At 34.1% G+C, this 26965-nt stretch overlaps 1 protein-coding gene across 2 annotated transcripts; it reads right to left on the bottom strand.

The window, feature by feature from the left end:
• Positions 1 to 516: 516 nt before the first annotated feature.
• On the bottom strand, positions 517 to 26193 carry LOC104222554 (agamous-like MADS-box protein AGL19). Of its 2 annotated transcripts, XM_070155573.1 has the most exons (8): positions 25517 to 26193; positions 19234 to 19318; positions 16653 to 16714; positions 16461 to 16560; positions 15857 to 15898; positions 15726 to 15767; positions 1775 to 1844; positions 517 to 794 (listed from the first exon to the last, which is right to left on the bottom strand). In XM_070155573.1, the coding sequence occupies exons 1-8, from the start codon at positions 25696 to 25698 to the stop codon at positions 760 to 762; spliced, it is 618 nt and encodes a 205-aa protein (XP_070011674.1). In that variant the 5' UTR covers positions 25699 to 26193; the 3' UTR covers positions 517 to 759. The 2 variants fall into 2 exon arrangements, with proteins under 2 accessions (XP_070011674.1, XP_009772098.1); XM_009773796.2 differs by lacking the exons at positions 517 to 794; positions 1775 to 1844 and adding an exon at positions 2951 to 3186.
• Positions 26194 to 26965: the final 772 nt, after the last annotated feature.

Consider the following 26965-nt stretch of genomic DNA (forward strand, 5'->3'; position numbering starts at 1 on the left):
CTCCAAACCAAACATGCATGCAAGTCCAAAAATACCATACGGACTTGCTCGTGCAATCAAATCATCAAAATAACATCAATAACTATGAATTTAGCATCAAAATCAAAGAAAAATCTCATGAACTCTTAAGTTCCATTTTTAACAACCGATGGTCCGATTCACGTTATATCAAGTTCGTTTCTTACCAATTACAGGCTCAACTTAAATACCATATAAGACCTATACTGGGCTCCGGAACCAAAATACGGGCCTGATACCATCAAATTCAAACACATCCAAATTTTTAAATACTCTTATAATTTCAGTTAAACAATTTTCTTCAAAAATTTATTTCTCGAGCTTGGGACCTCGAAATTCAATTCCGCGCATACGCACATGTCACGACCCCGGTTTGCCCTCCGTGAACCATCGTGACGGCACCTAGTCTCTACGACTAGGTAAGCCTAAACTTGCGGAAAATAACCAAACTTGCGGAAGTAAAACAATTTAAAAAAAACAGAAATAAAGCAATAACAGTGTTTAAATGTGCCGCTCGGCATACACCATATTTAACTCTCAACACCAAACATAAATGCAAGACCCGAAAACTCATGAATCACAAGATAAGAAAAGAAAGTCTACATAGCTCTAACTCCGGAATTTATCTAATAAGAACAGAAAGTACAGAAGGGCTAAATACTAAAAGGCAGGAATAGAAAGGGACTCCTCGGTCTGCGGACGCGGCAGATGTACCTCGAAGTCTCTAAGTAGTCGCCTCCCTCAAGGATGGTAGGCTTGAGTAGAAGTACCTGGATCTGCACATGAAACACATGCGTAGAAGGGGCATGAGTACACCACAGCGGTACTCAAAAAGTGCCAAGCCTAACCTCGGTCGGGTAGTGACGAGGAAGGTTAGTGCCCTAGTGAGGTTAAATACAATATAAGGCTTAACAGTGTGGAATAAAACAGTATAAATAAGTGCAACAGTAAGAAATAACATAGAATTGACAGAACAACAACAACTACAACAGAGTCAAAACAAGCCACGAAAAGAAATACAGCTCAACACAGAGATAACAACCGGGGCACCTTCTAGGATACCGTCCTGTAGTCCTAATTACAACTGTCCAGTGGATCTCCCGGGATACCATCCCGTAGTCTATCATATATATGTCTGAAGGATCTCCCGGGATCCTGTCCGGTAGGCCAACTATCAATGCGCGGGGATCTACCGGAATCCCGATCCGTAGTCCCAAATGTAAATACCCAGTACTGGGGAAATCTACCGGGTGCGTTCCCGTAGTTCCATATAACTGTGCAGGTGGATCTATCGGGAATCTAATCTGCAGTCCCAAAGTAAATGTGCAGGGGGATCTATCGGGAATCTAACCCGCAGTCCCAAAGTAAACAGACAAGGGGGAACTACCAGAATCCCACATCCGAAGTCCCAAAATAAATACATAGCAGCAATAGGAGGTATACAGAAAGGGCAAAATTTCATATTAAGGCAATAAGTGATTCTAGCCTAGCATGCTGCACAGAATTCAAGTAAGGAGGGTTGAATCAATTAAAACAATTAAGTCACTTAGACATGCTTTCCTAAGCTAATAACATGCTTAATAGTGCAAGAAATAGAAACAGGAAAGGAAACGTACTAGTAATTACTTAAGAAAACCGGATTTCCAACAATTAGCACAAGTACGCACTCGTCACCTCACGTACAAGGCATTTCAATTACAAAATATACCAATCCTAAGAGGAAGGTCCCCCACATAAGTTTAGACAAGCCACTTACCTCGAACCGGCTCAAAATCAACCCAACACCATGTCTTTGCCACGAGTACTCGACTCCAAATGGCCCAAATCTATTCAATTCAATTGCATAATATAAATAACACTTCAAGTAACTGATTGTACAATTAAATTCCAAGCTAATACGCGAAATTATGTAAAATGACCAAAATGCCCCTAGGGCCCACATCTCGGAATCGGGTAAAATTACATTTATTGCTCAAAGCACCCAGTCGGGTCATTACAATTATGCTGGAATTCCAGTATATTATGCTGACAGTTCACATGTAAAAAATTCGATATACTAGAGTATTTTACGGATTTTGAATAGCGTTTTAATTCAGATTTATCTTTACATGAAAAGTTGCTAAATTTTTATTACTTTTGAAACTGTGATTTTTTTTCAATTACCACTTGTAAATCTGGCTATTTTTGAATTTCACCCGTTAGTTTCTGTTAATAAATACTTTAGTAGTATCAGTTATTCCAAGGGATTGAAGGCTAATTTCCTTCTCCTTAACGTACGTTAGAAATGCACAAATATACTCATCCTCCAATTTTATGCACCTTATTAACGAATTCAGGTTTTAAGTAGGCACTTGGATAATATTTTATTCACGTTGAAAAAAGGAGTATTTGAAAGTCAACGACTTAAAATTTCATTACTCATCTTGAAATGTTAAATTAAGAATATTATTATTCTTAGCAATCCCTCAAATTCTCAAATGGTCGTCTATACCTTTATTATAGACAATTATACGCATATTATACAAGAATTTTACATATATTACATATTTGTAGGTCATTTTTAGTTTAAGCGGGGTTTGACCCGTATATTTCCAGTTAAATTTTTTTTTTTTAATGTTCAATGCCTAACTAAAGTAGAACACAAATATCTCAGGCTTCTGGTCCATGATTTAGGTAGAGTAGACAAGACTTTTTTGGAGAGAAATGCAAAATGAAGAGAAAAGGACCTCATTAGTTTTGACTTCTCCAATTTATTATTAACTGGAAAGTTCATAGCAAAGACCAACTTATAACCAACTTGTAGCAATAAGTTATATAACTCATCACTTAATTAAAGGAAAATAAAATTAAATGTCTATATACATTTCTCTAGACAGAACTATCATTTGTATCATTTTGATGATTATTAATGCACAACTGATAAGAAAGAAAAGAAGAAAAAGATAACCATATTTACTGTAATTTATTTTTTTACTAAAACTGTAGAAATTATTTACAGTGGTAAAAAGCTTGAAATAATACAATTATTTTCACAGTTGAGAAAATTTAATGGGAGCTTTGTCTTTGAGGAAGTCCAATAAAGAGCTCTGTCTCTAGTTCCATTGTTTGTCTTTGAGGGTCTTCCTCTTCTCGAGAATCTATTTTCAAAGGCAACGGTACCACCTCAATCTGAGGAACAAAAAGTTTTTGTTTTATTAATTCTTCCTGTAGTAATAGGTTATAAATAAAATACTATAGGTGAAAACCAATCAACTATATTACAATTATAAATTTCAATTCATGTGCATGTCATTCTCAATGATTTTAATATCTCAATATTTTCTTCTATAACCATAATAGCGTCCATATCAAGTTTGTGTTCATCTAGACAATTTTATCAGGTACATGTTATTTTCCTTCGGCACAAGTACTAAGTTACTACGCCATTAGAGCCAAGATTTAGGCAAATGGAAAGAGAAATAACTTAACATATTTTCTCTTTACTGGAATTTAAATATCGATCTCATAATTTTCATCTCACTTTATTGATCACTAGGCAATACATTTGACTATACGCAATAAAATCCTAATATTTCTTTGGCTAACTTTGTTGCCCACATAGGCCTTGGATGTATGTATCAATAGCCCCTAACCTGAAGTACCATCAAGCCCTCCCGTACACTAAAAATGTTGCCCCCATACCCCAGAAGACAACTAATTCACTATCGGCCCAACTACTTCACAAGGTGGCAATTGTTATCTGTTAGATGTGAATTTCAAATGATGAAAATAACATAATACTATGGTGTAGGATCACGAGAGATAAAAAGAAGAATTCAAGCAAATCTATCATTGAAGTGTGGAAGAAGTCAAGAAAGGAATGAGTAAAAGAATCAAGGCAAAGATCTGTCAACGGAAGCAAGTAAGCAAGATTGATGATTGACGCGATATGACAGCCAGGATGATTGATATAATAAAGGAAGGACCAAGATTTCACGTCGCCCTGATTGCTAAAGATATGCGTCAAAAAAGGAAGGCTATCAATCCCATGAATCAAGAAACAACTTAAGGAGAACTTATAACAAATCTCTTCTCGAAAAAGGAAACGACCGGTAGTCATGGATCATCTATGGAAGCTCTATACTTATTCTTGGAATGAATCACAACAGATTCAATTTTGAGGATCAATTCCCTTGGTACTGCATATTCTTCAACGGTCCGCCAAAGATTCGCCAAGCCAAGAAGCTCAAGTATAAAACGAAGTATGTCAAGGAGCAACATATACTTTGAACGAACCACTATCACTTTTTTGTTCTACTCCAAATAAGTATTGTAGTTCACTCTAGATCTACCGTCACTACTAGAAATCTGGAAAAAAAGCGAACAACAATTTGCGACCAAAATTGGTCTGTCATGAAAAGCGACCAAAGTTGGTCGCTAAATTGGAAAAAATTATTAAATAATTATTCTAAATACATTAGCGACTAAGAATGAGCATCCTACAAGTGTGAAGGAGTATAGACCCATTGCTTGTTGTTCAATGTTATATAAAATCATTTCCAAAGTCCTAGCAGCAAGAATTTAGAAAGTAATTGCAACAGTGATATGTGAAGCTCAAACTGGATTCATTCCTGGAAGGAAGATCTCAGATAATATCTTCCTTGCACAAGAACTGGTGAAGTCATATACAAGGAAAAATATGTCTCCTAGATGCATGATTATAATAGATCTTCAAAAGGCATATGATTCCATGGAATGGGTATACCTGGAGCAGATATTAGATGAGATGAGATTTCCTAGATAGTTCATTTCATGGGTACTAGAATGTGTGACAACTGTGAATTATTCTACCTTGGTCAATGGTGAGCCAACAGTTCCTTTTAATGCAGCTAAAGGACTTAGGCAAGGAGATCCAATTTCTCCTTTCCTATTTGCAATAGCCATGAAATATCTGAGTTGGATGCTTAATGAAGTGAAAGGAAGTAAAGGATTCAAATATCACCCAAAGTGCTCTAAGCTATCAATAACTCATTTGTCCTTCGCAGATGATCTTTTGCTATTTTCAAGAGGTGATATTGAATCTGTGGATACAATTAGAAGATGTTTCATGGAGTTCTCTGATGCCTCAGGTCTTCAAGCCAATAAAGATAAAAGCTCTAGTTATTTTGGATGGGTTACTAAAGAGGTTCAGAATCAAATACTGCAATTGCTAGAATTCACTAAAGGTGGCCTACCATTCAGATATTTAGGGATACCTTTCGCTACAAAGAAGATATCCCTAATACAGTGGCACCCTTTGATCAACAAGATGGTTTCTAGAATTACTACTTGGACTGCCAAGAAGCTCTCATACTAGGAAGGGCCCAGCTAATTCAAATAGTATTGTTTGGTATTCAGGCATATTGGTCACAAATATTTGTTATTCCCTCAAAAGTATTAAATGCAATTGAGGCTTACTGTCGAAGCTATCTATGGTCTGGTACCAACACAATTACGAGAAAAGCTCTGTTAGCATAGGAGAAAGTGTGCACTCCAAAATCAATGGGTGGATTAGGATTGATAAATATGAGACTATGGAATAAGGCAGCAATAATTAAAGCTAACTGGGACATTAAACATAAGGTGGACATGCTGTGGATCAGATGGGTACACTCTTATTATATTAACAACCAACAGTTTGTCAAATGGTCATACTTATGCATACATGATGGATGGTGAGGAGAATCTTTGAAGCAGGAAGATTTGTGACACTGGTTCAACACAGCAACAAAAACAGCTTAATCAAGCAGATTTACCTTCAACTAATTGGCAACAATGAGAGGATACTATGGAAGACACTAAGGTTTGGGAATGATGTTCAACCAAAAGCCCAGTTCACAATGTGGTTGCAAATGCAAGGGAAATTACTAACAGTGGACAAAATTGCTGCTTGGGGCATAAATGTGGATCGTGTATGTAAACTGTGCAATAGGCATAATGAAACAAGGAACCATTTATTCATGGAATGTCCTTATTCTATGAAAATCTGGGAAGGGGTACTAAAATGGATGAAGGTTAAGCATTTCAAAAGAGCACAATGAGAGCAGATGGAGAACTGGATCATTGAAAGAGCAAAAGGCAGAACAAAAAGAGCTCAAGTGTTCAAGATGGCATACACAGAATGGGTGTATGCAATATGGATAGAAAGGAATCAATGCAGATTTGAAGGCAAATCAAAGAATTCAAGTCAACTGGTGAGGGAAATTGCTTATGTGTGTAGTGTTCGAGCACCAGCCAGAATCAAATATTAGATTCAGCAGCTTAGAGTTAGTTAATTCTGGTAGTATATGTTTTAGTTGTTTGTGAGTATTAACAGATAGTAGACTGCGATGTAGTCTACTATGGAACTTATATGTAATCATTTTGGTAATTAATAAAAAAATTTAATTACCAATAAAAAATGTGGTCAAAATGTTGACCGGACTGGTCAGACTTGCTTAGTCAAAGAAATATTGAAATTAGAGACCAACTTTGGTCACTAAAGTGGGACCCAGTTATAAAATTTTAATAATTATATTATTATTTAAATAAATTATAAAATATAAATAAATATAATTTAAAATTAGCGACCAAAGTTGGTCGCTTACGAAAGGGAAGCAGATAGAGACCAACTTTGGTCGCTAATCTGGGACCCAGTTATAAAACTTTAATAATTATATTATTATTTTAAAAAATTATAAACTATAAATAAATATAATTTAAAATTAACGACCAAAGTTGGTCGCTTACGAAAGGGGAAGCAGATAGAGACCAACGTTGGTCTCTAATCTGGAACCCAGTTCTAACGTTTAACAATTATATTATTATTTTAAATATTATATAAAATATAAATAAATCTGATTTAAATTTAGCGACCAACTTTGGTCGCTAATTTTAATTTCTGGATAATTAGCGACCAAAGTTGGTCTCTTTTCAAGTCAAAATTGGTCAAAATTAAAAATTACTTTTATATTTACTATCTAAATAATATAAATGTAATCCGTTAACACTTTTGTAATTCAAAAGATGAATACACTAAAATATACTCTACATGCTATATCTGTAGTTAAAATTGTACAACGAAGCGTGTTATATATATATATATATATATATATATATATATATAGAGAGAGAGAGAGAGAGAAAACATATTAATTGATATAAGTCGAGACGTTTTGTTTTTAATATTCAATGATGCATCTGAGTAGGATGTAAGTCGATGAATCAATTTACAAGTGTATAAATCCCTAAAATAACCCGACCATGTGTTACTAGCGCTTCATGTTATATGTTAGTGTGTGTATATCTATAACACACACACTTCGTGCTGCTTTAACTACATATATAGCGTATCAATTTACACACGGATATATTTGATGAAAAATTATATATACTAATTAGGATCTTGTCAAGTCAATCAATCCCTAAATGAACCCGAGGTAGGGTTCTTTTAGGGATTGATAGACTTGTCAAGATCCTAATATATATATAAATAATTTTTCATCAAATATACATGAATGTAATTCATTAACTCTGTTATAATACAAATAATGAATACAGTATCATATACTATAACATGCTATATATGTGGTTAAAGCAGCACGAAGTGTATGTGTGTGTTATAGATATACACACACTAACATATACTATAACAAGTTATATATACGTTATAGTATTATAGTGAAGTGTTTGTGTGTTTGTGTCTATATATATATATATAAGAACTCGAAGCACTAGTAACACATGGTCGGGTTATTTTAGGGATTTATACACTTGTATATTGATTCATTGACTTACAACCTACTCAGATGCATCATTGAATATTAAAAAGAAAACGTTTCGACTTATATCAATTAATATGTTATAATTGATTCATCGACTTATAACCTAGTGATGAATGAATGTAATTCATTAACTCTATTATAATACAAATAATGAATACAATTATATCAATTAATAGAATAATATTATATTAGTTTATCAATTCATTAATTATTTGTACGTAGTAATGTATAAGATTGATCATCAATTACAATATAGTTTATGCGTGTGTATGAAATTACTCATATACTTAAATATAACTTAAAAAATTACTTTACATAGATGCTATTATAATCTATTAAAAGTAATCACATAGTTAATAATTATTTATAATAATTGTAGTTAAATAAAATAAATATTTATAGCTAAAAATAATTTTTTTTATAGCTTATAATATTTAAAACCCAAAAAAGAAAAAAAATAATTTAATTTTTTTTAAAAAAAATAGCGACCAACTTTTTGCTATTTTCAATTTAATTTTTCTTAAATAGCGACCAACGCTGGTCGCTATTTTTGGTCAAACGGTCAAAACTTATTTACAGACCAAAAATAGCGACCAAAGTTGGTCGCTTTTTCTAATTCTACAAACAAAAACGGGTTTCCCCCTCATTTCTCTTATTTCCTTCCCCAAAATTTCCCCAACTCTTTCTTTCCCTCCCCTTCTCTATTTCACTCACCCTAATCCCATCCCCCACCCCGCGCCACCACTGCCCCCTTTGCTCGCCGCCGCCTCGCCGGCCACCACCACTGTTGCCCCCCTCTCTCTCCTTCTCCACCTAAAAAAAATCAAGGTTAGAATTATAACCTTCAATCTTTGTTATTTCTAGTGTGTGTGTTACAATATTTGATGTATTGTAGTTTATTATTCCAATTAGTGTTTCAATTCTTTGAACATTGTATTTTATTGAGGATTAGGGTTTAGGTCTTGTTTTAATTAGTTTTGTTAATTAATTTTATTAACTAATTAGTTTAATTAGTGTTGAATTTAGTTTAGTCAGATTTGAATTATATTTTGCATTGTCTTGATAGTTTAGTCAAAATCTAGGGTTTAGGATATGAATTGAACCTTTAGGATATGAATTGGACTTTTAGGTTATGAATTGGACTTGTAGTTTATAAATTGTAATTTTAGGATATGATTTGAATTTTTAATTTATGAATTGAACTTTTTGGATATGAATTGGACTTTTAGTTTATGTATTGGAATTTTAGTTTATGAATTGGACTTGTAGTTTATAAATTGTAATTTTAGGATATGATTTGAACTTTTAATTTTTGAATTAAACTTTTTGGATATGAATTGGACTTTTCATCTACAAATTGAAATTTTAGGATATAAATTGAAATTTTAGGATATGAATTGGACTTTTAGTTTATGTGTTGGAATTTTAGTTTATGAATTGGACTTATAGTTTATAAATTGTAATTTTAGGATATGATTTGAACTTTTAATTTATGAATTGAACTTTTTGGATATGAATTGAACTTTTAGTTTATAAATTAAAATTTTAGGATATTAATTGAACTTTTAATTTATAAATTGAGTATTTTAGAACATGAATTGGACTTTTAGTTTATGAATTGAACCTTTTGGATACGAATTGAACTTTTAGTTTGTGAATTGAACTTTTAGTTTATAAATTGACTTTTAGTTTGTAAATAGAAATTTTAGGATATGAAATTAATTAACTAAAAAAAGATTAGGATATGAATTAACTAAATTAATTTGTTCTTGTTTTATTTGTATAGATGGAACATCGTACTTGGATGTACAATAGGAATTATCCTAATCGACAAGGATTGCGGGAGTAATTAGGTGCCCTGGTGTTAGGTGCAACTGTATGAATTTTGAAAAACCGGCGGAAGTTAAGCATCATCTTTGTAGGAAGGGGTTTATAGCAAATTACTTTGTGTGGACTAATCATAGAGAGATCGGTGGTAGCCATGGGATATTTCATAACATGGTTGTGGGTGAAAGTAGTAGGTCGGTGGAGAATACAAATCGTGATTCTAGAATTTATGATATGGTTGCGGATGCTTTTGGGATGCACTTAGGGGGTGAGCCCAATAAAAATGTTGAACAAACTCCTAATGATGAAGCAAAACGTTTTAATGAACAGTTAGAGGAAGCTAGTCGTCCACTACGTAATAGAAGTCCGTACTCTGAGCTGTCTGTTGCAGTTAGATTACTAAGTATCAAATTTGATTGGAATATTTCTCAAGCAGCCATGGACTCTTTCATTGACCTTATGAGTGAACTAGTTGACCCTAATATCAAATTACCTAGTGATTTCTATAAGGCAAAGAGATTAGTTTCTAAGTTAGGACTTTCGTCAATGAGAATTGATTGTTGTGAAGATGGTTGCATGTGTATATTATTTTGAGAGCAATGTGCCATGTGCTAGGAATAGGCCCAATAGGCACACGGTCGAATGTGTGGATGTTCCATTATATCCGCCTATGTCTATATTCAATCAACCAGGCCGATGTTCTAAGGATCTTAGAAAGAGAAGTTTGAGTGATATGGAGTAAAAGTCAGCTACACTTCATGTGTTGCTAAATTGTCCCGAAGTTGTACCATTTCTCAAGTAAGTATTGATTTAGTAGTTATCAAAATATAAAATTTATTGTGACTACATCTCAATGCAGTCACAGTCACTTAGTGGGTCAATTTGGCCATGATGTTGTATATACGAGATTTGATACGTGGTTCAAACAATTTGTAAGTTTATCCTTGTAATATTCTAACACTATGTAGGTAAATAATGTTTGGAAGTTATGCTAACTTATGAATTTTTTTAACAATATGTAGGTAAATGATCCAAATAATGGTGTAAATCAATTTTTGAAAGATATATCTTGGGGACCTGGGCTTCAGGTCACAACAATGTCTAAGTACGTTGTGAATGGTTATAAGTTTCATACAGAAGATTGCTCTAAAAATAAAAATAGCAACAACAGCGGGGTGTAGGTTCAAGGTGGTGATGGCAACCAAGTTGGAGATATTGATTATTATGGTGTGCTCAAAGAAATAATAGAACTAGAATATACAGGTTGGCCATTTAAGGAATTGATAATCTTTAGATGCAAGTGGTTTGACCCAAATCCAACAAGAGGTACAAGAGTACACAATCAATACACCATAATTGAGGTTAATCATACGAGGGAGTATGATCGCTATGATCCTTTCATAATTGCACATAATGTTAGGCAAGTGTATTATGCTCCTTATCCATTGCGGCAGAATAAGTCCGATTGGTGGGTTATAATAAATACTAAGCTTGTAGGTAGGGTGGAAGTTGAGAATGTGTTAGGTGTTGCATATCAAAACGGTATCTCCAGTGTTCACCAAATAGTGGACGAACTTTTAGAAAATGATTTGGAACATCCTGAACACATATTGGAAGAAGTTGATATAAATGAAGTAAGAATTATAGAAAATGGGGAAGAAGAATCAATTGATGAAGCTCAAACTAGTAAGGAAGAAGAATTCTCGGACGAGGAACAATACATCGATGAGCTTTAAAAAGTTGGTTTCTTTAATAACTCTCGTTTTATAGCTAGTTTCTTATACGTTTCAATCTAAATATGTATTATATTATGCAGATGACATGCAAGGGTCGAGGTAACAATGACTCTATTGGTTCTTGGGGCCGAGAAAAGGCTAGGAAGGCAAAGAGGAGGGTAGAAAATAATACTACATCTTTTCCACCCTCTTCAGAGATGCCTATGCCTATGCTTAGGTCTTATCCTCCACCCCAGGGCTATTCTGAGCTGCCACAACATCACAAGCCCTATACCTTCGTGCAGACACCAGGTCTTTCATCACAGGGCCATAGGACTATATGTCCAGCATACAATCCAGCTGTCTCACGACCACGTGGATCGCAGCCATTTGCATTGCATGGATCACATCCATCCATGTCACATCCACATGGATCAAATCCATCCATGTCATAGCCATTCGATTCACAGACATCAGTATTACAGCCACTTGCGGTCCATCAAGCTATGTCGCAGTCACAGGGATCGCAACCATCTTCATCAGCGACTCCATCTATTTCAGGCCTTCGCTTGCGAGATAGTAGCTCTGACCCCCCCCCCCACACCCCTTCCACACATGCCTCTGATATACATTCTTCGGACGGTGATGCTGATGATGACGAGGAGGTGCATTATGATCAATATGGTAGGATCATCATAGTCCCTAAGAGTGATGTGTAAGAGTTATTTGTTATTTTTACGTTTATTGTTTTGTACAGTTTGAACTAAGATATTAATGTGTTCTTTTTATTAAATTGCAGGTTCATCCCGAATAATATTACTACGAGAATAATCACCAAAGCCACCAGAAAGCTTTATGATGGCCCTTATGCGACTTGGAGTGAATTCCCATTCCCGCTGAATGAGCAAATTTTCAATTAATTTAAGGTATAAATGTTCTTTTAAGCAGTATAATTATTATATTTATGATATTTCCATATAATATTTAACTTTTGAAATACAGAGCAAGTATGTATGGGAACACCGCTATAGCGTGGAAGCGACTGCAAATTTTCATGACAAAGCTCGCAAGCGGTTGTCGCATAGTTTCTCCAAAACTAGAAAGTTGAACCAGAAGCCTAACTGGTTGCTTCAGAATTTATGGGAGGATTTGCAAAGGCAATGGCTTACCACAAAGTTCTTAGAGAAGAGCGAAAAAGGAAAAAAAGCTCGCGCATCTGAGAAGGGAGGATCCTTGCACACTAGAGGTGCAATCAGCCTAGGGACAATAAAAAGAAGATTGGTACATAATTGCTTAATTTATTTTAATTTCAAAGTATATCTATTCTGTTTATTAACTAAAATTTATGAGTTTTCAGGAAAAGAAGTTGGGGCATCCAATGAACCAAGATGAGCTATTCAAGGAGATTCATATTGTAAAGAAGAAGAAAGAGACGGATCAAGAAAGGTGGGTCGAGGGCCGAGCCTCGACTGTACATGTAAGTTTTCACTTTTCATTAAGTATTTTGATTTACTTTTATATAAATTTTAAAATACTAATTCAATGTAATTTTTCTTATAGGGTTACTTCACAACTGACGTGGAGGAATTCATACGCAGTCAGCCACCTAATAAATCGGGCGCGCCAATCCAACCTTCAGACGAGGATGCTGGAAGAATGTGGACAGAGGCTGCTGGCGATCCAAAATAGGAGAAGGTATATAGGCTTCCTACTAAGATATTTCATCGCTATAAGTGTGGAATGCAAGGAATAGGGACTTCCTCGCAAGGCGAGCAACTTGATGGGGAGATCCTCTCCGCTATGCGGGAGACTGTGACAAAGCTCACATCCGAGCTAGAAGCAGCCAAGGAAAGAGAAAAGCTTAGAGATGCTCAGTACATTGGCATGCAAGCTCAGTACCAGGGCATGCAAGAGCAGCTCAAATCTATCCTAGCTTCTAGAGCTTTTCCGATTCCCCGATCTCGTGAGTCATCGCCAATGGCTCGACTTGAACGTGAGCGTTCCTTTCGACCTCCCCGTGCTCGTTCCTCCCATCCTCCCCGTGATCGTTCTTCCTGTCCTCGACAAGTAGACCCTTCTGTATACTGTCTTGTTGATGAAAGTTCATCAAACGGTGATGATAATGATGTTGTACAAAACACTCCTTGACTTTTATATACTTTGAACTAGACAAATAGAAACGATTTTGAACTAGGTGTAATAAGCGTTAACTTAGTTTAATTTGTTAGTTCTATTAAACTTTAATTTGTTGGTTTTAATGTGTTTTTTTGAATTGTGTCGTTGTTGTTGTTGTGGTAGTGGTGTTGTTGTTGGATTGTTGTGGAGATTTTGGTATTGAAATTGTAGTTTATGAATTGAATTATATTGTTATTTAGGGAATTTAGTATGCTGGCAGGTGGTGTAGCTGCCAAAACAGGCAGTTTCTGTCAAAATTATACCCAGAAAAGTGATCAACTTTGGTCGTTTTTCTATTTTAAAAAAATATTTTCTGGGAAATAGCGACCAAGGTTGGTCGCTAATTAACCCAGATTTCCTAAAAAGCGACCAACTTTGGTCGCTATTCTATTAAAAAAAATTCTGGAAATTAGCGACCAATTTTGGTCGCTTATGTTTAAAAAAAATTAAATTCTTGAAATTATCGACCAATTTTGGTCGCTTATGTTTAAAAAAATTATAAAAAAAAAACGATCAACTTTGGTCTCTATTTTCCAGATTTTAAAATATAATATTTGGTTTACAGACCAAAGTTGGTCGCTATATTTTGAATAATAATAATACATAAAAAACGTAATTTAAATATAGAGACCAACTTTGGTCGCTAAATTTATATTATTAAAATATTAAAGCTACCAAAGTTGGTCGGTATATTGTTTACCCGGAATATTTGGCCCTTTTACCTTAGAGACCAAAGTTAGTCGCCAACAAAATAGCGACCAAGCCAGTTTGAACGCTTTTTGATCGCTTTGTGACTTGTAAGCGACCAACTTTGATCGCTTTTTTCCGGATTTCTAGTAATGTGTGTCACTAGTGAGAGAAGAAAGAAAGAAAAATACTGGTGAGGCATTGTATCAAGAAGCGAAAAATGATATAGTGATTAAGTTGTTGGTGTAAGGCTACATCAACTCTCTTGTATCGAGAAACTTCAAATACGTACTGAAAGAGAACACCCTTGCAACCCAAGGAGACTAGGCATAGGATTTACATTAAATCCGAACCAGTTAAAAGTCCTGGTGTCTTTGATTCCTATATTTTTTCTGCTTTATTTATATTTTGTTCTTACCTTCACTCGACTAATTAGTAAACTAGTCAACTACGTCGGGTAAAAAAAAAGGAAAAATTGACAATTTACCCCCTCTTGTACTATCATTATCATCAAGAGTTTTAGGGATAAAAGTTGTTCGATATAGTGATAAATTAAGGATGTGCTCAGGTTTGGTATAGATGATGATGGCGGGTATTAGACAATCTTAGCAAAGTCAAAATTTGTGGAGCTATCTTTAGCTGTACATTTAGACATAATATTATTTTAGTATTTACAAATACTGAAATTCAGTATCTGCAAATGTTAAGATGGACTTGAGCATATGCAAATAACCTCAAATGAAATATTGAAAGTAATACTATTCTGAATGTACATCTTAAGTGAAATACTGGTCTTAACCTACAAATCTTTAACTTTAACAAAGTCTTTTTCAAGTGCAATTCATTTTCAAATACACCGAACATCTCTTTCAACTTCAACCTAGGATGCTATTTTTAATTTTCCAACTTTTAGTTATATAATGTCCAAAAACTAAGGGCCATTTGGCCATAAAAAGTTTCACCTTTTTCCGGATATTTTTTTCATCTTTTTTCGGAGTAGGTTTGGCCATAAAAATTCCAAATCCAACTTGAAGTAGAATTCCAAAATTTTCTGGAATTCGAAAAACTCCAAAAAGGCTATTTTCATAATTTTCTCTCTAAATCGATCACAAAAATTCAAAAACAACTCTAATTTATATTCATGTCCAAACACAACTCCAATTTTCAAATATCATTTTCAACTTTAAATTTTTTTTTATCTTTTTCCGGAATTTCACAATTCTTTTGTCCAAATGCCCACTAAGTTTTTTTCAGTTCTATTAATTTAAATAGTGGAAGCACTAAATTCAGTCATCTATGTAGAATCATCCTACAAAAAGAATCAGCTCAGTTTGAGAACCAAAAGCACAATTGCCCTTAAGTTTAATGTTTCATTGCACTCTAATTTCCTGGAGAGTGTTTCAAACAAACTACTACTAATTAATCCAACTTCATTAACCAGTCTTAACCAAAGCTTAAACATATAGAGATGCAGGAATAAACAATATTGACATGTAGGCAAATATTTCAAGTAATATCTCACCCTTTTTCTCAAGTCTGCATTTTGCTTCATTAGGATTTTTTCCTGAGACAATAGAAACATTATACTTTGTAAGCCAACTGGATTAATTACAGTTCTTACTTTTATGGATATTAAATTAAATATGCATGTACCTCTTCCTTTAGGTGAGCAATCTGTTCCCTGAGTAATAGGTTCTGAGACAAAACAAAAAGAATTGAATTTACATATATATTGAGAAGTATAAACATTTTTTTTTCATTATCAATGTCGTTTATCCTATAATAGTAGATTAGGTATTATTTTTTCCAGAGTATCATAATTTAATACTAACAATAAAAAAAAATTCTGTAATTAATAATTACGTAGTATCTTTTAAGTGACATGATTGTAAATATCTTTTACACGGTTAGGGGTCGTTTGGTTGGGAAACAAATATCCCATGATTAATTATCTCGGGATTAGTTATCATAGGATTAGTTATCCCACCCTCCCATAAGGATTAAAAAAATCTACAATCCCGGGATTAGTTATACCACGACTTTATCCCAACCAAACATATGTGGAATAAACTCATCTCAAATTTAATCTCGGGACTAATTATCCCTTATCTCTCGTACCAAACGAGCCCTTACTGCATAAAGCATAAACTCAGACACAAAAAGATGTTAAAGCTTCACTAGTTTATGCATCCAGCAGGAGAAAAGAAAAGGAAAATTAAAATTCAGAGAGAGAGAGAGAGAGCAACATATTATGCACCTTTCTTGCCCTAATGCAGCTTAAACTTCGTTCCAATTGTTCTTCTACTTGTTGAAGTTCATCAAAGGAAGAAGAATCTAAACCTTGTCCTAAAAGCTTTCTGCAATATATAATGCAGAAAGAATTAGTAGAACCATTTGCTGGTTTAATTCTGCAGAGTCCATATTGTGCTACAAACTAGGAGCAATTAACCTTTTTGAATCTTCAAGAAGCTCGAGCTTTCTAGTCATTGTTGCAACCTCCTCTTTCAAATGCTACACAAAATAAGGGTATTTCTCAGTAGCATTACTAAGATACACGACAAGGCAACATGTTGTTAGGTACAAGAAACTCATACTCCTAGCCAAGCATTCGTAGTTTTATACATATACATAAATAAAAAATAAAAAAAAGAGGCAGCCCGGTGCACAAAGTATCCCGTGTTCATGCAGGGTCCGGAGAAGGACGGTACCCCAAGAGTGTGATGTAGACAGCCTACCCTGATGCAAGCATCAGTGGCTGATTCCACGTTTCAAACTCATGATCTATAGGTCATACGTAGACAACTTGACCGTTGCTCCAAGGCTCCCCTTCTATACATATGCATACAATGTTTGTAGTAATTAATAGCACAGGTGGATCTAATTAGAACAATTCAATGGGTTCAACTGAACACAACGTAATTATTATACATATAAAAAAAACTTAAAATATGTAAACAAATACAAGTAGTCCATATCCATTCTGAACCCATTAACGGATATACATGTGTAATAGTATTGAAAAATTAAGGGAATGCATTGAACAAGAGGCTATCAATGTACAGAGGTGTGCGAATAAAGTTCCACTATAGTACTTTAAAAATTTGGAAGATTATATATAAAGTGTAGAAATCTCTTAATAGTGTGGACCTTTTAGGAAAAATCGTGGAGGCTTGGCCCAATACGGATAATATCATATCAAGTTAAAAGTATCTTCGGGCTAGTTTAGCCTAACAACTGATATTACAGCCTAGGTTAGATGAGACGAGTATGACGCTGACAAAGTGGTGGTTCGAGGCTCGGTTTGATTACCTTTACGAGCTTGACGCACACAGATAAGAAGAATCTAGTAACATGCTTCGATTGCTATAAATACTCTGACAATGTGGGTGTGGCACATAGTGAATCTTGAAAATTGACTCATGAATTGTAGGTAATGGGCAACATGGAACTTATTATAAGGGGGAGACCCATAGATCATGGTGATGGGCTGCGTGGAACTTAGTTCGAGAGGGAGATTATTGGGTGTGCAAACATAATGCTACATTGGTAGATTAAAAAATTGAAAGACTACATATAAGGGGTAGAAATATCTTAATTAATGGCAGGGGCAGCTCTAAGGTAAGGCAGATGAAGCCCTTGCCGTAGGCCCGCAAATATTAAGGGCCCCAAAATTATAAAATACTAGTAGTATATTAGTATTATATATAACATATAATTTATACAAGTATTATTAACAGAAATTTTCAAATTTTTACATTTTTAAATTTGATGTTGTATGATTGAGTGAGTAAATAAGCACAAATTTTCTCTCTTATTAAATTAAATGGTATATTTACCTTCCCATCAATTCTAATCTTTTTCTTTATGTATTCTTTTTTGCCTTCATGTTTTTGACAATTTCACTCTTTAATTTCAATTCGGATTCTCTGAATTAGCTATTTGTTTTTGTCATATTTGATTGATCCATGCATCAGAAAGAAAGTTCTTTTTTGTCTTATCTTTTTAATTAAGAAATTCTCGAGGGCAGCTGCACAAGATTCAAATCGATGGATAATGAGCCCAACTCTCTGCCGTTTTTCAAATATCATGCTATTGTCCATGGGAGAGTTTGAAATCATGATGTGAGCCTAACCTCGTCACGTATTGCACTCTTACCACTAGACCAAAGTCATGTAGGTTTCTTTTGTGTCTCATTATAATATAGAGCTTATGAAAATTTAAGAGCCTTTTAATATATTTTAGTTTTAGGCCACAAATTTTTTTTAACCGCCATTGCTTAATAGTATGAGGCCTTTTGGGAAAATCGTATGGGTTTGACCTAAAGCGGATAATATCAAATCATGTTAAGAGTATATTCGGTCTAGTTTAGCCTAACAAGATCCAAATCTGAAGCGGGAAACAAAAAAAAAAAAAAGATGATCATGTGTACCAACCCTGCTAAAATAAAGCGCCATTTGCGCCATCTTCCAAAAGTGATATATAGATCTTCTAATGAACACTACTATTTCCTTTTCTATAAAAGTTGGTAGTTTCAAGAGGGAACTTCATCATTATATGTTTATTGAGAGCATCTTGTTGTCCCAAAATTGCTTTCCTTGAATTAATATATTATCTTAGGTTACTATAAAAATTAAGATGATATTGGATCCATCTTTATAGTCGAAAAATAAAAAAATTCAGTACGTTGTATAACTAATTTGTCTACATTTTTAGACAGCCTATTTTCATTACGCTGCAATGGAACTTCAATTCTTACCTTAAATAAAGGAGTTTAAGGTATATACACCGTTAGTTGGGATAATGTTTTATACTATCAGATCATCTAGGTAAGCCTTCTTAAAATTTGAGATTTGTAATTTTGAAAGTAAGATATAGTACCTGCTACAACATGCGACGTGATAAACGAAAGGAGAAAATGCATATTGCTAAGGCAACATGTATAATTATGTTCACATGAAAAATACACCAACTTAGTTTATATTACACGATGTATTTGTAGAGTATTTGCAAAAATGAAAGAGGATGCTAACCTCAGTAGTTTGTATTTCAGCTATCTTTCTGTTGGGTCCAAGATACCTGTCATTCTTCTGATAACGTTCTATTGTCTTGTTAGTACTGAAACGACAAAAGATGAAACAGAATAAGAATATGCGGTGTTAAACCTTAGACTCTATCCGTATGCTTATAAATAAAAGTAAATAGATGAAAGAGGAGACATATCATTAGCGTATGCAGGATTTTCCGTAAGCAATATTAATATTTGAAGAAACAAAAAATGAATAAATCATTATAATGACAAGATGTGTCATTTTTTATATTTATACTTAATATTTTTATTTTATTTATTGTCTGTGTATATGATGATATGCTATAATTACGTATTTTAATCTCTTATTACACTCTAATGTATTGCACTTTAATTGAGTTTGAGCTTTATCGCTAGTGTTTTGCACTAAATTGTGTATTTTAGGCCTTGTAGGAGTGATTCCGAGCTATGTAGATATAATTGAATGAATTCAAGTGATTTAGAGCTTTGAAGTATGAGTAAAAGCCCAAGGAATCAAGCCGGGATCGTGTTCGGGGATCAACGGATGATAATTAAGAACAAAACGAAGAATCAAGCGGGTATACGGTGCATTGTCTAGTAAAATACACATAACTTTTCGGTCAGAACTCCGTTTGGGCTCCACAATATATCGTTGAAAAGCTATTCAAAAGGGATACAACTTTCATGTTTTGCATTTTTGCGAATTCCAACTACCCTGCCATAAAGTGCGCCACACAATGCGCCGTATCTATGCAATTTTCCAACAGTCTATCAGGTAACAACTCTCTTAACTTCCCCATTGTCGCGCCGCACAGTGAGCTGCATCTGTGCAATTTTCCAACAGTCTGTCAGGTAACAGCTCTCTTAACTTCCTCATTGCCGCGCCGCACAATGAGTCGCCCCATGCGGCGCGCCTGTACAAATTTTACAGAGTGATTGTCCTATTTCGTGTAGGAGAAGGTGTTTTCGTCTGGGCCCGACCCATTGGTATATATACATGGAAAAATGTTATTTTGTGGACTTTTGGACATATCTTAGACCTAGGGAGACTATTTCGGAATGGAGAAAATGTTTGGAGCAATTTCCGGAGGAGATTAGCATCGAATTCTTCATTCCTTCATCTTTACTTTATCATTTAATTATGCAAATTATTTAGAAAATTGTTAGTATGAGTATGAGTAGCTAAATTCCTAATCTAGGGGTTTGATGGAACCTGTTGAAGGATGATTTTCTCGTTATGTTAATATAGATTTGCCATAGTATTCTCTCTATTTGTTCAACTATATGCTTATTGATGTTGATTGAAGGGCTCTCAATTAGCTGTTTCTATTTAGTGTGCATTACTCGGGAGAGAGTGCATATTTAGGTAGTTGTTAAATATCATCACTCCTAACGTATATGAAGGATCAATACGAAGGGTTTAAAGGTGGGATTAGGAATAACGAAACCTTGGGTGCGCTCTAAGTGAGTTGTACTTAAAGCTAGCAAGCGTAATTCGGGAGAATATGTCTAGTATATTATTGTAATTACTCGGGAGAGAGTTATGACAGTCAGAGTGCTCATGATCGATAGAGAAGACTTAGGCAAATTTATAGAAAACGTAGCGGAAAGGATTCCCACAATAGGGAAAATCATAATCCTACATCCTTCCAATTCTTATTTAAAATCGTTCATAGTTAGTTCTTAATTACTGCATTTTCATTTCGTAATATTTAGTTAGTAAGCATCCAATCTGTTACTTAAATATCTCTGAAGATTGAATACGTGAATATCTGTGAGTCCAATAGCTGTGATTGTTAGGTTAATTCCCTGTGGAATTCGAATCCGGACTTATTAACCGGAATATATTTGCAGCGACCGCTTTATCCTTTTTATAAGGTATAGTTGGGCGTGATCAGTATACATATTTAATAAAAAGAATTGATTAAACAGTGTCACATTAAGGTGTATCCGCCCCTAGACATGATACCTTAGCTCCTCAAAAATTATAATACAAGTTGATTGAACAAAAAGATCATTCTTAATACAAGACGTATTCCAAAGATATTAAGTCTAGCTCATGTTAAGCTGACCTAACTAGGTGTATGTTTGGCTAAGCTTATAAGCTGGTCAAACTGACTTATAAGTACCTTTAGGCTTATCTATGCATTTAATAAATACTCAAAGTGCTTATAAGCTAAAAGTAGCCATAAGTAATAAGTTGGTCACCCAGTGACGGATTTATAAGTTTAATTATGAGGACCGTGAACCCATGGTCTCTCTATAAAATTAGATATTTTATGTACATATTTTCTAAAATTGGTATAATATTAACTGTTGGTACCCTTGCTCCAAGAAGGTTGAATGGTGCACTTGGTTGAAGATTGTGTTTACCAAAAGGTACATGTATCAATTCCCACTAGGTATATTTTTGTCTCTTTTTTTTTTCGTGATGCACCCATGTACTAGAAATCCTAGATCTGCCTCTCGTCACCCCCCAAACTTATGGCTTTTCAGTTTATAAGTACTTTTAGTTTGACCAAGCCTTTTACTAATTTATCTTTAATAATATTTTGTAATTTACAAAATATTTTTCCCAAAATAAATTTCGTAACTTTTTCTTCAATCCATATTTGTTTTATTCATCCTTTTCATTACAATGAAACTTTTTAATTCATAATCTTTTATAAATTTTTTAAGGATATTTTAGTCATTTTAATAAAAGAACAGCTTAGCAGCACGTTTCTACCAAACACATCAACGGCCTATAATCAGTTTCAGCACGTCTATCCAAACACAAATACTTATTTAAAAAATCAGCTTTACCACTTAAAAATGCTTTTCAGCACTTCAATCTTATCAGCTATTTACAATCAAAAAATTATCAGCTATGTAGTAGTTCATTACAAAAATTGGCCAAATTTTAAAATATTACTAATATTAGCCAAATCTGCCAATTAGCTATTTGTAGCAAAAAAGTATCAAATTTTTGCTTTGTTTTGAGTGGGTATTATTAGAATATATTGGGCACAACTTAAGGAGCTTGAATCTCAGTTTTGGGATGATTTGGTGAAGTTTTGAGGTGGTTTGAATTGAAAATTCGAAGTAAAAGCTGAACATGAAAAAAAATGATATGTGTATCACATCGTGTATCATTTGTGTATCACATATGTATCATATTTGTATCAATTGTGTATCACATATATATCCATGTATACCTGTGTGTGAGATACATGCGTGATACATGCATGTATCACAGAAGACTTTTTTGAACTAGATTTAATTACGAATTTTGATACAAAACCAGTCCAAATCACCTCCAATCTTCCTCAAATTTTGTATATTGACTTATCTATATATTTTCAATAAATTTCAACTATACCCATTAAAAAAGTTCCTTTTTTGTTTAGATTTTTGGAATATTGTATAGATTTTTGTATTTCATCACCTTATTTGCTACCCCGTCCATGAAATTTCCTTTCCGTCCTGTATGTAATATTGCTAATTACGCTTAAAAATATGAAAGGTGATTTTTGCATGTGATTCTTTGATAGAAAGAACCCTATTATTTGGTTTTTCAATTTTTGTTGGCTAGTTTTGATAAGTCTATAACTAATGGCTAGAGATTGGTAAGTTGAGATTTATTTGGGACATTTGTGTAAGTTTCCCTTTACAATCAACTAATCCAAACGGGCTCTAGGACTCCACGGATAAGATTCTCAACTTGCACAAGATTACCACTCTTAAAGCATTAATTAAGCCCAATGTATATATTTGGTTGAGAAAAGTTCCAATTTTTTCATCAACTTTTGATTGAATTGTTTTCTCATATGGTCTCTTGAGCCATTCTTGCCCATGAGCTAACTTTTGTACTTAATTTACGCCCAAGTTTCATTCTCTTAAAATGGTGACATAGCCGTTAGCATAGACTCATCCCTATTCTTAATTTATCCAATGTTGAATGCGCGCCTATGTCATGCTATCCATGTTCCAATAAATCTTGTCTGGGCGTCCAGGAGGTCTTAGATTGTCTCGTATTGAACAAGAGAACGTGTTGTTTCCTTGTATGATTTTGAGCGATCACCATCTCATAAGCTATAGTTTAGAGTCCAAAAGTTATACCGCCTGTTTGTGTTCTAATCCTTTTTACTATAGAATTGTTTTTTTTTCAAAATTTAAAGGTGGTGTTTCAATTCATATATAGTCTATATTAAGAGACTCCAATGATAAATGGCTCCACATCAAGCTTTTGCTAGCAAACGCAAGATGCAGAATATTGCTGATTCTTTTAAGGCTCATTTGGGTTTTTTTGCATAAAAAAACCAATAACGGCGCAAAAATTAGAAATTATTAATATCAAATTAGTTTCAATGTCAAAAGAGAGATTTGGAGACAAGAGAAAAGCCGGTAGAGACACGGGATGATAGGGAAGGCATCCGATTTCAGTACTTTCTTCCCACTCGATTTCACTAAGTAAACTCTTCAACGCATCATAAGTAAGAAAGTTCAACTATAGAGAGTAGAGAGAAAACATTTGGTTTTCATTGTGGTATAAAAACTAATATGCATGCATAAGTTATATAGATATTCATATATTATTTTATATGAGATAGGATGTGTAACAAGAATATGTATATTAGTAATACAGCAAAAATGCTACTCCACTTGACACAGTGATCTCAACATCACATTCCACGAGTTATTATAATTATTTTACAACTAGTATAATAGTTCACGATATAATAATTCTTGTATAACTAGTCCGTAAACCAAACAAACTAGATCATTGGTTTACTACATATACTAAGATTTTTTCTTAGAATTAATGAACTTGTAGAACAATTCAAGTAAATGAAGATTTCTTTGACGACCTTAGAGCATTATAAAGATTCATTAATAAAGTAATGAATAATTTTGAGTCATGAAATTCCTCGAAAGTGATAAAAAGAAAATCTGCTTTATTCATTTATAGTCTATGAACTTGATATATATAATTGATTGTCTGATATCACTAAGAAAAGATTGAGGAATCAAATGATGAAAGTAAAGACAGAATGCATTACATTTTCGTACACCCACACATAATACTGAAGAGTTGGTCAGTAAAAATATTACTATACAATTAGGTTAATTACTCTTGACTATAAGGACGAAGTACAAAAAATCTAATTTTTTTCGTCAATTAATATGTACATAGATTTTCCCAGGAAGGAGGGCTTATATATGAACCTCCTCTCCTGTTATTTTTGGGGTGATGTAATCACCGTTGTCCTATTTTTCTTAGGAAAAGGTATAGCCCTCCTCATTGCGCTTTTTTTGGAATACAACATAACCCAGACAGAGGTCTGGGAAATTTAATTAAAAAAAAACTCTTGACTATTTACTTTGTGAAAGAATTAAATGGTTTAGCAGAAGTTAAATTAAAGATCCACTTCCACTTAGTGCCAAGTGATGAACATATAAACAGGCCAAAGTGAGTGGGGTATTGGGACTGACGATTGTAAGTACAACTTCTTTTCAAGTTTAACTTCATTTCATACTAAGGATTAAAAAGGCCACCACTTCTCCCAAGTATAAATTTTCCACATACATCAGAATCTTGTTTTGGAAGGGAGCCTTGGCGTATGGTCACGGCTTCGAGCCGTGGAAACAGTCTTTTGCAGAAATATAGAGTAAGATTGTATACAATAAACTCTTGTGGTCCGGCCCTTCCCGAACCACGCGCATAGCGGGTGCTTAGTGCACCGGGCTATCCTTTTATCAAAATCTTGTTTTCTTGTTTGCAGAATTACTCCTTGTATTATATAGAGAAACATTTAGAATTTGTATAAGATTCAGCTTTATCAAGATTATTATACCAATTGTAAATAATAGTTCAATGTACGGATTCATTTGGGAATATGGGGGGAATAAGTGACACATAAATCATTCAAAAGATTATTGTATTGGTAACACACTACTACATATATTCTTGCTCACTAACGAAGTCCCCAAGAGAACAAGTTTTTTTTTCCCCTCTTTAATCTGGTATAAATCTGACTGATGGAGAATCAAGAGAAGTTAATACAACAAAAACAATAAGGCAGAAAAACAAGGGACCCTTTTGGACAGATAAAGCAGATGATCATTGTACTTGGTTCATTTAGTGTAATTGTCTGAATAATGGATAAATCCTAAAGAGCTGTATATATAAGTTGGTTAAATAAAGATTCTAGCTATATATACACATAAAATTATGATAAAAGTAGTGAAAAAAACAAGAAAATGAAGATATAATTAATGTGTACCTGGAACTTGAAAATTCATAAAGCCTTCCTTTTGGAGAGAAAACAATAAGGGCAACTTCTGCATCACAAAGAACTGAAAGCTCAAATGCTTTCTTAAGAATTCCACTTCTTCTTTTTGAGAAAGTCACTTGCCTACTTGTTGCATTTTCAATTCTTTTCATCTCAGTTTTTCCTCTCACCATCTTTTTTTCTTACTTTTAAATACTACTTCTTCTCAAAAATCTCAGGTGGAAAAAGAAAAAATGGCAGATATTGTAAACTGTTAGAGAGTCTCAATTACTTTTCAGATTAAAATACAAAATAATATTCAAGAAATACTAGCATCCATGATAAGTTTCTATAAATAGAAAGGTTTTTTTTTTGGAGAAGATAAGAATTGATTTATACAACAGGAATAAAACAAGACAAAAACCTTTTAATGGGTGTCTCAGATCTGAAAAATGGAAGAAGAAAAATAAAGGAAGAAAATTTTTGGTTAAGACATAAATGGAAAGGATCTGAAACCCTAAGAAGACAAAGATGAGGACATCTTTTTTCTGTTTTTCTATTTTTATCTTTCACAACCACCAGAAAGAGGATATAAATAGAGAAGAAATGATTAAGGAAAGACTCGTGAGAACCAAAACCTCATCTCTTTTCTTTCTTTTAGTAAACTTGTAAGAAACACTAAAATTAGACAAACAGACGCCCCCAAAAAAGAAATACAATATTAGAGTAGTACATATATGGCAGGCTAATGCAAACAAGTGGGGAATTATTAATTTCGTATATTTAATAGAGAACAGTATAGGGACCATTGACGGCACATTAGCCTTCACGCTAGCCTATTTGTACACGGTAAAATCGGAGGGCTCGACTTTATGATTGTTAGGCCGCCTCGTAGAGACCACCCCCGGAAGGCTCGAAGTTTAGTTCGGAGTTCGCCCCCGAGGGTTCTCAACGGTCGACCCTGAGACAGTACAAATCAAAGGCTATGATGGACAGATGGGAAGTTCCCAAAGCACGTGATTAAAGCTGACCTAGGTCTATTAGGCTAGCATGAGCTGTACCGTGGCATTAAATGACTGTATCAGCCATATATCTTTGTAATAAATGCATTTGTATTACGTTGAAATTTTTTCTCATATATAAAGGGGATCCTTGTTATTTTGCGGATGGGACACACAATAGATATCATTCTTACAACATTGAATATACAAGAACATTCTCTTTGCTCTCTAACACATTCTCTCTTGACTCCATTATTTACATTTATTGCTTGCATTCACAGTGTTCTATTTATTGTTCTTCAGTTATTGCTCATTATTGGCCATAAAGAGCCGCCGTCAAATTTATCATAACTGTTAATCCTCCATCGACTGCCCTTAGTCGGGCATCCAGCTCGACCTCGAGGCCCAGAAAACGCAAGCTCGAGGCCCCGGTTTCCAACCATTTGGTTTGATTATTGCA

Source organism: Nicotiana sylvestris, chromosome 8 (assembly GCF_000393655.2).
Source record: "Nicotiana sylvestris chromosome 8, ASM39365v2, whole genome shotgun sequence".
NCBI classification, from domain to species: domain Eukaryota; kingdom Viridiplantae; phylum Streptophyta; class Magnoliopsida; order Solanales; family Solanaceae; genus Nicotiana; species Nicotiana sylvestris.

Excerpts from the sequence above, each read along its gene's own strand:
- LOC104222554 (XM_009773796.2), bottom strand. The coding sequence starts at position 25,698 with ATGGTGAGAGGAAAAACTGAGATGAAAAGAATTGAAAATGCAACAAGT. Across the intron at positions 15,768-15,856 it reads TTGCTCACCTAAAGGAAGAG|GAAAAAATCCTAATGAAGCA; the intron begins GTACATGCATAT and ends CTATTGTCTCAG. Across the intron at positions 3,187-15,725 it reads ATGCAGACTTGAGAAAAAGG|ATTGAGGTGGTACCGTTGCC; the intron begins GTGAGATATTAC and ends TTTGTTCCTCAG.